General features: G+C 44.1%; 1 protein-coding gene across 1 annotated transcript in view; it reads right to left on the bottom strand.

Moving 5' to 3' along the window:
* Positions 1-277: 277 nt before the first annotated feature.
* The window catches only part of AMPD1 (adenosine monophosphate deaminase 1), a 36385-nt gene continuing 26318 nt past the window's right edge, over positions 278-10344 (bottom strand). The window contains exons 9-15 of the mRNA XM_049765703.1: positions 10076-10239; positions 9310-9436; positions 8962-9125; positions 4288-4408; positions 2471-2644; positions 2008-2118; positions 278-436 (exon numbers count right to left, since the gene is read on the bottom strand). Coding sequence (XP_049621660.1) covers positions 278-436; positions 2008-2118; positions 2471-2644; positions 4288-4408; positions 8962-9125; positions 9310-9436; positions 10076-10239 — 1020 coding nt within the window. The remainder of the gene's footprint in view (positions 437-2007; positions 2119-2470; positions 2645-4287; positions 4409-8961; positions 9126-9309; positions 9437-10075; positions 10240-10344) is intronic.

The raw sequence follows: 10344 nt of genomic DNA, 5'->3' as shown, positions 1-10344 counted from the left end.
AGAGGGTCACAGACTCTAGAGTTAAGACAAACTAGGTCTCCAATGCAACCATTTACCATATGTGCTTTTCTGCAGTTATTTTTTTTAACCATCACCTCAATTTAATTTCCCACTATTGGAAATTATATCATTTCATAAAGTTGTGAAAGGATGAAATGAAAGCATGCCAGTGGAACAATAATATAATCCTTGACTTAGGAATTCACTTACTGGTAGCTATTATTATTGATACTTTACAATGAGAACATTTCTTTCTTTATTATTTTGTTTAATTATTTTATTCTGTTGTTTTAAGACCCTCGACAATTAAATTAAGTTCATAACACCAGGTTTCATAGCGATAGGCCATGCGAATTTGTGCTACATTTGTCCTCCGGATATCATTTCCTATAGGGCCTTCTTCAAGGTAATTGCTGCCCAGAAACTTTGCTTTCTCCTATAAGAGGAAAAAAAGTTGAATAAGTATTATTTTTGTGTTTCCACTCTGATATAAATACTTACTTCCTTCACAAAGATTCCTTCCTTATGTTAGTCACTGGCAAAAGGGAAAAAACAAAGAGATAGTCTGGGACCCAGAGAGATAGCACAGCCGGTAGGGCATTTGCCTTGCAGGCAGCCAACCCAGGATGGATAGTGGTTCAAATCCAGCATCCCATATGGTCCCCCAAGCCTGCCAGGAGTGATTTCTGAGCGCAGAGCCAGGAGTAACCCCTGAGCGATGCTGGGTGTGACCCCAAAATAAAAAAAATAAAAAATAAAAAAAAAAGGAGAGAGATAGTTTGGCTTATAAGGTCCTTGCCTTTTGTTTTGTTTTGGGTTTGGGGGCCATACTGGAGGTGCTCAGGCCTTATTCCTAATTCTGCACTTAGGAAGTACCCCTTGTGATATTCAGGGAACCATATATGGGATACTGAGAATTGAATCCTAGTTGACTTCAGACAAGGCAAGCATCCCACCAGTTGTGGTAGCTCTCCAGCCCCAGGGGTGCTTGCCTTTAAGCACATAGGATTCAATCCCTGGCATCACATTTGGTTCTTGGTACCCCTACCAAGAGTGACCTAAAGTGATTGGAAGGCCAAGTATGACCCCCTAAAACAAAAACATTTTCTCACTGCCCCAATATGCAGTCTGTTGAAATCAAATATATTTTTTGCTGTAGCCCAAAGAGGCCAAATAGACACTTCTTTCTAGCTCTTTCCCAGAATACCTGTTTCTGACTTGTGGAACCACTTTTCTTTTTTCTTTTCTTTTCTTTTCTTTTTCCTTCCTTCCTTCCTTCCTTCCTTCCTTCCTTCCTTCTTCCTTCCTTCCTTCCTTCCTTCCTTCCTTCCTTCCTTCCTTCCTTCCTTCCTCCTCCTTCCTTCTTCCTCCCTTCCTCCCTTCCTCCTCCCTTCCTCCCTTCCTCCCTTCCTCCCTCCCTCCCTCCCTCCCTCCCTTCCTCCTCCCTCCCTCCCTCCCTCCCTCCCTCCCTCCCTCCTTCCTTCCTTCTTCCTTCCTTCCTTCCTTCCTTCCTTCCTTCCTTCCTTCCTTCCTCCCTTCCTCCCTCCCTTCCTCCCTTCCTTCCTTCCTTCCTTCCTCCCTTCCTCCCTCCCTTCCTCCCTCCCTCCCTCCCTCCCTCCTTCCCTCCCTCCCTCCCTCCTTCCCTTCCTTCCTTCCTTCCTTCCTTCCTTCCTTCCTTCCTTCCTTCCTTCCTTCCTTCCTTCCTTCCTTCCTTCCTTCCTTCCTTCCTTTCTCTTTTTTTTTTTTCTTTTGGGTCACACCCAGCAGCACTCAGGGGTTACTCCTGGCTCTACATTCAGAAATTGCTCTTGGCAGGCTTGGGGAACCATATGGGATGCCGGGATTCGAACAACCATCCTTCTGCATGCAAGAGAAACGCTCTACCGCTGTGCCATCTCTCCAGCCTCCAAGGAACCATTTTTCTACATGTTCTTCCCCCTTTAACTTATCAATAGCCAAGTTCCAATTCCAGTATTCATAAAGACAACCAGTCAAGGTCAGGCATACCTCATGAGGAATCCCACATTGCAGAACACTATTTCTTGCCACTTCACACATATCACAGGTGCTTAGCTTGAAAACTTGCGCAGCAATAGCATATTCTTCCATTAAAGGCTCCTATTAGTGGAAACGGAAAAAATAAAGAAAAGAAAATGGGGGTGCATTAAAAGAATAGGAGGTAAGGCGCTTACCTTGCATCCCACAGACCCCAGTTTGAATCTCTCACACCACATATTGTTTCTTCACACACACACACACACACACACACACACACACACACACACACACACACACGTTCAATAGCTCCAGGAGCATTTCTGGGTGTGACCTCCAAATCAACCACCACCAACAACAACACAAAAAAGATGCATTTTGCCCAAAAAGATAATGGAATGCCTGAATTGACTTCAAACTTAAAAGTGGCAACAAGTAAAACGGGCAGTTATGACTCCAGATTCCCCTGGCCTACCTTGGTGAAGTGGAATTGCATTGGATCATCTGTAGACAGCGAGATCATCAACCCTTTCTGCAGGAAATCTAAAAAGGGATTTTTGGCATATTCTAGAAACAGGCTGTTATTACTTAGAGGTGACATAGCGATGGGAACCTGGGCTAAGAAATACAAATACTGTAACACAGGAGTCTGGAAAAAAAAAGTGGAAAAATATTAAGGATCCTGAAAGGGAAATGTGAACTAGAAAAGTTAAACCCCCATGGTGTACCTAATAAATTATCTTTTTTTTTTTTTGGTTTTTGGGCCACACCCGGCGGTGCTCAGGGGTTACTCCTGGCTGTCTGCTCAGAAATAGCTCCTGGCAGGCACGTGGGACCACATGGGACACAGGGATTCGAACCAACCACCTTTGGTCCTGGATCGGCTGCTTGCAAGGCAAACGCCGCTGTGCTATCTCTCCGGGCCCCAAATTATCTTTCAACAAATTTTTCTTTAAGTCCCTCGGTAGGGGCTGGAGAGATAGCACAGTGGTGGGGTGTTTGCTTTGCATACAGCAGACCCAGGAGGGACCTGGTACAATTCCTGGCATCTCGTATGGACCCCCACCCTGCCAAGCGGCAGACTGAGTGCAGAGCCAGGAGTAATCCCTGAGTGCCACTGGGTGTGGCCCAAAAATCAATGAATCAATCAACAAATAAATAAAGTTAAAAAAAATCCCCTGGACCAGAGTTGGGCATTTGCCAATTTAGGACAGGCAGTTGTTTGAATCCAGACAGTCCATATGGTCCCCTGTGCCTGCCAGGAGCGATTTCTGAGCATAGAGCCAGGAGTAATCCCTGAGCACCACTGGGTGTGACACAAAAACAAAAACAAAAACAAAAAAAAACCTAGTGAAAACAGAACAGTTTTTTTTAAGTGAAAATCTCATTTAGAATAACTGTATTGGGGATAAATGACTTTAGGGGGAAAAATGAGTTAAGATAAAAAGAAGTTGGGCCCAGAGAGATAGCACAGCAGCATTTGCCTTGCAAGCAGCCGATCCAGGAGCAAAGGTGGTTGGTTCGAATCCCGGTGTCCCACATGGTCCCCCGTGCCTGCCAGGAGCTATTTCTGAGCAGACAGCCAGGAGTCACCCCTGAGCACCGCCGGGTGTAGCCCAAAAACCAAAAAAAAAAAAAAAGATAAAAAGAAGTTTTGGGTTTTGTTTGTGTGGCTCAGTGCTCAGCAATTAGTCTTGTGGGGCTCAGAAACTACACAAAATGCATTAGGCTAGGCAAACAGCTTACCCTTTGCACAATATTTCGAGCCCCAGGACACTTGTTTGTTTGTTTTTATTTGGTTTCTGGGTCATACCCGGCAGCGCTCAGGAGTCACTCCTGGCTCTACACTCAGAAATCGCTCCTGGCAGGCACAGGGGAACATATGGGATGCTGGGATTCGAACCACTGACCTTCTGCATGCGAGGCAAACGCTTTACCTCCATGCTATCTCTCCAGCCCCCGACAAAAGGACATTTAATTGACTAAATTGTCTGTTTCATGCAAAAGATTTTACCCTAGGGGCTGGAGAAACAGCTTAGTGGTAGGGCATTTGCCTTGCATGTGGCTGACCCAGGATGGATATGGGTTCCATCCCCAGTATCCCATATGGGTGACCAAGCCAGGAGCAATTTCTGAGTGCAGAGCCGAGCCCGGAGTAACCCCTGAGAGTCACTAGGTGTAGCCCAAAAGCCCAAAATAAATAAATAAATAAAAATTAGTAACAGAATGAGACGGTGGGGAAATATTATTTTTTTAGCTCCAGTAGTAACCTTTTTGTTAAGAAGCCCTCACCTTCTTCAAGTTGAGGCCATGAGAGATGTTATCTGCAGTCATGAATGCTGTCATCAGGTGGGTGAGTGCTCCAGCTTCCCCACAGTGAGGTCGGAACAAAAACGTGTTCATGCCGCGCTCTCTAAGGAAGTGGAGTTTCTTTAGAAATCCCAGGACATACTGCAAGATTAAGGCCTTTGCCTGGATGCATTTGACCCAAAGTTTTATTCTTCACAACACATCTTATTTCCCAAGCCCCACAAGAGTGATCCCTGGGGCCGGAGCGGTGGTGCATGGGGTAAGGCGTCTGCCTTGACCACCTAGGATGGACCACAGTTCGATCCCCGGCATCCCATATGGTCCCCCGAGCCAGAAGTGATTTCTGAGTGCAGAGCCAGGAGTAACCCCTGAGTGTCACCGGTTGTAGCCCAAAACAAAACAAAACAAAACAAAAACACAAAAGAGTGATCACTGAATATAGTAACAGGAGCAAACCCTGAGCACTATTGACTAGATATGGGCCAAAACCCAAAGGGGGAGAAAAACAAAAACCAAAACACCTTCCAAGTGACTGAGGAAGATCTGACAATTCTGGGCTTAGGGCTATTCATAATAAAATCTGTTTTAAATTTTTCTTTTTTTGTTTTTGTTTTTGTTTTTGGACCACACGTAGAGGTGCTCAGGGGTTATTTCTGGTTCTTTGTTCAGAAACAACTCTTTTTTTTTTTTTGGTTTTTGGGCCACACCCATTGACGCTCAGGGGTTACTCCTGGCTATGCGCTCAGAAGTTGCTCCTGGCTTGGGGGACCATATGGGACGCCGGGGGATTGAACTGTGGTCCATCCAAGGCTAGCGCAGGCAAGGCAGGCACCTTACCTCTTGCGCCACCGCCCGGCCCAATAGAAACAACTCTTGACTCTGAGAACCAGAGGGGATGCTGTGAATAGAACTTGGAAGTTGGCTGCATGCAAGGCAAATGCCCTATCTGCTGTGCTATCACTCCAGCCTGTAATGTAATGTATTTTTTTTTATGTGTGTGTGGTTTTTGGGTCACACCCAGCAGTGCTCAGGGATTATTCCTGGCTCCAGGCTCAGAAATTGCTCCTGGCAAGCATGGGGGACCATATGGGACGCCGGGATTCTAACCTGATGACCTCCTGCGTGAAAGGCAAACACCTTACCTCCATGCTATCTCTCTGGCCCCAATGTAATCTATTTTTATTTTTTTTTTTAATTTAAACCATTGAAAAGCATTGTGATTTTTTTTTTGTTTTGTTTTCTTGGACCACACCCGTTTGATGCTTAGGGGTTACTCCTGGCTAAGCACTCAGAAATTGCCCCTGGCTTGGGGGAACCATATGGTACGCTGAGGGATTGAACCCAAGTCTTTCCTTGGCTAGTGCTTGCAAGGCAGACACCTTACCTCTAGCATCACCTCACCGGCCCGAAAGCATTGTGATTTACAAAGTCCTTTACAATTGGGTTTCAGACATACAATGTTTCAGGACCAATCCTACCACCAATATCAACCTCCCTTCATCCATGTTCCCAGAGTTCTGTGCTATCACCCCTGTTTCCCAGCCTAACGGTATAACAGGCCTATTTTAAATTTGGGTTGTTCACGTTTGGATCTCATGATGTCATTGTTATTGACTCTGGCTTTGGTATTTAGTTCTGTCCTTTCTTTTTTTTTTTTTTTTTTTTGGGTTTTTGGGCCACACCCGGTAACGCTCAGGGGTTACTCCTGGCTATGTGCTCAGAAATTGCTCCTGGCTCGGGGAACCATATGGGACACTGGGGATCGAACCGAGGTCTGTTTTAGGTTAGCGCATGCAAGGCAAACACCCTATCGCCTGTGCTACCACTCCAGCCCCAGTTCTGTCCTTTCATAACACCATCAATGCACCTCAGACCACTTGGCCCTTGGCCTACATCCTTTCATATTTGTATTTTTTCTTCTCCACTCAGTTTCTTTCCTTCTCCTTGATATACTATGGTGCCTAGAACATTCTTGACAAATCCCATTTAAACCATGCATTTATTAATGCAGTTATTCTAAATAAATATACTAAATGATAAGTGATATCATTCTGCATTTATCCTTTTTTCTGGCTTACTTCATTTAACAGACTATCTTCCAGTTTCATCCATGTTGCAGCAAATTGCATTATTGCATCAATTCTTACAGCTATGTAGTATTCCATTGTATATATGTATCACATTTTCTTTCTTTCTTCTTTCTTCTTTCTTCCTTCCTTCTTTCTTTCTTCCTTCTTCCTTCTTTCTTTCTTTCTTTCTTTCTCTTTCTTTCTTTCTTTCTTTCTTTCTTTCTTTCTTTCTTTCTTTCTTTCTTTTTCTTTCCTTCTTTCCTTCTTTCCTTCTTTCTTCTTTCTTTCTTTCCTTTTTCTTTTTTATTCCTTCTTTCTTTCATTCTTCTTTTCCTTCCTTCTTTCTTTTTTCTCTTTCTTTCATTCTTTTTCTTTCTTTCTTTCTTTATTTCTTTATTTCTTTCTTTCTTTCTTCTTTTTCTTTCTTCTTTCTTTCTCTTCTTTCTTTCTTTCTTTCTTTTTCTTTCTTTTCTTTCTTTCTTTCTTTCTTTCTTTTTCTTTCTTTCTTTCTTTCTTTCTTTCTTTCTTTCTTTCTTTTTTCTTTCTTTCTTTCTTTCTTTCTTTTTTCTTTCTTTCTTTTTTCTTTTCTTTCTTTTCTTCTTTCTTTCTCTCTCTTTCTCTCTTTCTTCTTTTTTTTGGGGGGTCACACCTGGCAGCGCTCAAGGGTTCCTCCTGGTTTTATGCTCAGAAATCGCTCCTGGTAGGCAGGGGGACCATCCATTCTTTTTCTTTCTTTCTTCTTTCTTCTCTCCTTCCTTCTTTCTTTCTTCCTTCTTCCTTCTTTTCTTTCTTTCTTTCTTTCTCTTTCTTTCTATTCTTTCTTTCTTTCTTTCTTTTTCTTTCTTTACTTTCTTTCTTTCTTTTTCTTCTCCTTTTTCTTTTTCCTTCTTTCCTTCTTTCCTTCTTTCTTTCTTTCTTTCTTTCTTTCTTTCTTTCTTTCTTTCTTTCTTTCTTTATCTTTCTTTCTTTCTTTCTTTTCTTTCTTCTTTCTTTTCTTTCTTCTTTCTTTCTTTCTTTCTTCTTTCTTTCCTTTTCTTTCTTTCTTTCTTCTCTTTCTTTCTTTCTTTCTTTCTTTCTTTCTTTCATTCTCTTTCTTTCTTTCTTTCTTTCTTTCTTTCTTTCTTTCTTTCTTTCTTTCTTTCTTTCTTTCTTTCTTTCTTTCTTTCTTTCTTTCTTTCTTTTTTCTTTTCTTTCTTTTTCTTTCTTTCTCTCTCTCTTTCTCTCTTTCTTCTTTTTTTTGGGGGGTCACACCTGGCAGCGCTCAAGGGTTCCTCCTGGTTCTATGCTCAGAAATCGCTCCTGGTAGGCACGGGGGACCATATAGGATGCTGGGATGCAAACTGCCATCTGTCCTGGGTTGGCTGTGTGCAAGGCAAATGCCCTACTGCTGTGCTAGCTCTCTGGCCTTACAGTAAAGTGCTTAATTTGCATAAGACACCTGGATTCAATTTCCCAATATCCCACATAATCTCAAAAGTACCACAAGGAGTGATTCCTGAGTACAGAGCCAGGAATAACCCCTGGATACCACCGGTTGTGACCCCAAAAACCAAAACTGAAAACAAACAAACTACGAAAGAAATAGAATTGTGGAAGTTGGGGCCGGGTAGGTGGCGCTGGAGGTAAGGTGTCTGCCTTGCAAGCGCTAGCCAAGGAAGGACCGCGGTTCGATCCCCCGGTGTCCCATATGGTCCCCCCAAGCCAGGGGCAATTTCTGAGCACATAGCCAGGAGTAACCCCTGAGCGTCAAACGGGTGTGGCCCAAAAACCAAAAAAAAAAAAAGAATTGTGGAAGTTACTGGAGTCTCCACCTTGTCCATTCTTCTTCCCCTTAAATAAATCAAAGGAAAAAAATGTTGAAGGAGGAGCCAGAGTGGTGGCACAGTGGTAGGGCAGTTGCCTCGCACGCGGCTGACCCAGGATGGATCACGGTTCGATCCCCTGGTGTCCCAAACCAGGAGCAATTTCTGAGCACAGAGCCAGGAGTAACCCCTGAGCATCACTGGATGTGGCCCCCCAAAAATAAAATTGAAGGAAAGAAATATCTGATTTTAAGGGTGGGGGTTAGAGCTCAGAAAAGTGGAGTTCATGAGGAGCCGGGCGGTGGCGCTAAAGGTAAGGTGCCTGCCTTGCCTGCGCTAGCCTTGGACGGACCGCGGTTCGAACCCCCGGCATCCCATATGGTCCCCCAAGCCAGGAGCAACTTCTGAGCACATAGCCAGGAGTAACCCCTGAGCGTTGCTGGGTGTGGCCCAAAAAAAACCAAAAAAAAAAAGTGGAGTTCATGTTTTGCATGTACAATGCCCCAAGTTTGATCCTTAGCATTGCATGGCTTCCTGAGCAGCCCCAGGTATTGGGGCCCCTGGTTCTGAGCAGAACCACACCATATTACAAAGTAATTGGTCCGAGTATTGCCATGAATGGTCCTGGGTTCCAAGAACTTATGAAGAGGCTCCTAGAATGAATTAAATAAAGATTTGGACTGAGTTTGCAATGCTGTGCAAACCCTTGACTACCTATGGTGCCAATATGTTAGGAAAGAGGGGTGTCCAATAGTCTCTGTACAGCTCCAGTTTTCATTACTTACTTTCTCAAGCTGTTGAGCACCATGATGTTTGCATACATGTAGTAGGCATAGTACGTGTATGATGGATTCTTTTCCATGGTCCATTCCTGAGGCTTGGGACTCTTGGAAGAAAACATGTGGCCGCTATGTTTGGATTCATCATCCACACTGTCAAAGCCAGTAATCTGTCAAGAAAAGGTAACAGTGCAGGGGTTCATTCAGTCCAGGGGTTCAGTTCCTAACCTCACACCAACTTTTGACTTCCAAAGGTGAGGACCAACCATCATATATAAGCCCCAGTAATTAATGGCAGTCTGGTAGAAGGCCTGTTCGTATGCACAAATATTAAGTCCCAAAGGTAATTCTTACATGCTTAAGGAAGACGCTGAGCTCTGGGTAAGCTTGGGGGTTCACAGTGGCCTCAAATATTGGCATGAAAACATTCTCCAACATCTTTCCAAAATGTGGAAGGAAGTTCTTCGATCGGAACACATCACTACGGGCAAGAACAAAGAGAATTTTTTGGAAGAAAGAAGACTTCTAGGACTGATCAGCCCAGTAACAGAGTACTAAAAGCTGAATTCTGAAAAAGTTGAGCATGTCCTTTTTCTCCCCGCCACCCTTCAGATTTTTGGATCGCACCCAGTGGCACTCAGGGGTTACTCCTGGCTCTGCACTTAGAAATCGCTCTTGACAGACTTAGAGTCTTGATGGGATGCTTGAGATAGAACCCTGATGGTCCCTGATTGACTGCGTGCAAGGTAAAAAGCTCTACCTACTTTGCTATTACTCTGGCCTCAGAAATGATCTTTCTACATTCTACTAGAGAGATAGAACAGAGGTTAAGATACTTGCCTTGCACATGTTGAGTCTGGTTTGAGCCTCAACACCACATACGGCCTCCAGGAGTGAGTGAGCCCTGAGCACAGAGCTAGGAGTAACCCCTAAGCATCCTGGTTTGGAGCAACACTCCCATTAAATGTGATGAACCCAGAAATCAGGCATCCAGGACCCAGATTTGCAGATTTAACAAAGGTTATTTCTGTCTAAGGGTGCATCACATCTGTTCATGTGGAGGGGGTGAGGCCGCTGGGATGAGAATAGCTTTCAGGGTTTCCAATGGGCAGCTACATACTAGATCCTGGGCACCTGGATCATCCATGTCAGGTTGGGGCAGTGAATACGGTTGCTGACAAACCAGGTGGAAAGTTTTTGCCATTCATCAGGACTGCGGCCATAGATGGACAGGCGAGGTTCTGCATGCTGGTACTTGGCTTCCTCTAGATCTGCTCCTACCTCCTACAACACCAAGAGAAGGACAAAGTCAGATAACCCCACAAGTCCCCCCAAAGTCCAGAGTGAGAACATGGACACTTTAAGGAATAGAGGAAGTTGGAGGAAAAC

This window comes from Suncus etruscus, chromosome 19, assembly GCF_024139225.1.
Source record: "Suncus etruscus isolate mSunEtr1 chromosome 19, mSunEtr1.pri.cur, whole genome shotgun sequence".
Lineage (NCBI taxonomy): Eukaryota > Metazoa > Chordata > Mammalia > Eulipotyphla > Soricidae > Suncus > Suncus etruscus.
Note: the sequence above shows the minus strand (reverse complement) of the source record. Positions and strands in the feature narration are given on the sequence as shown.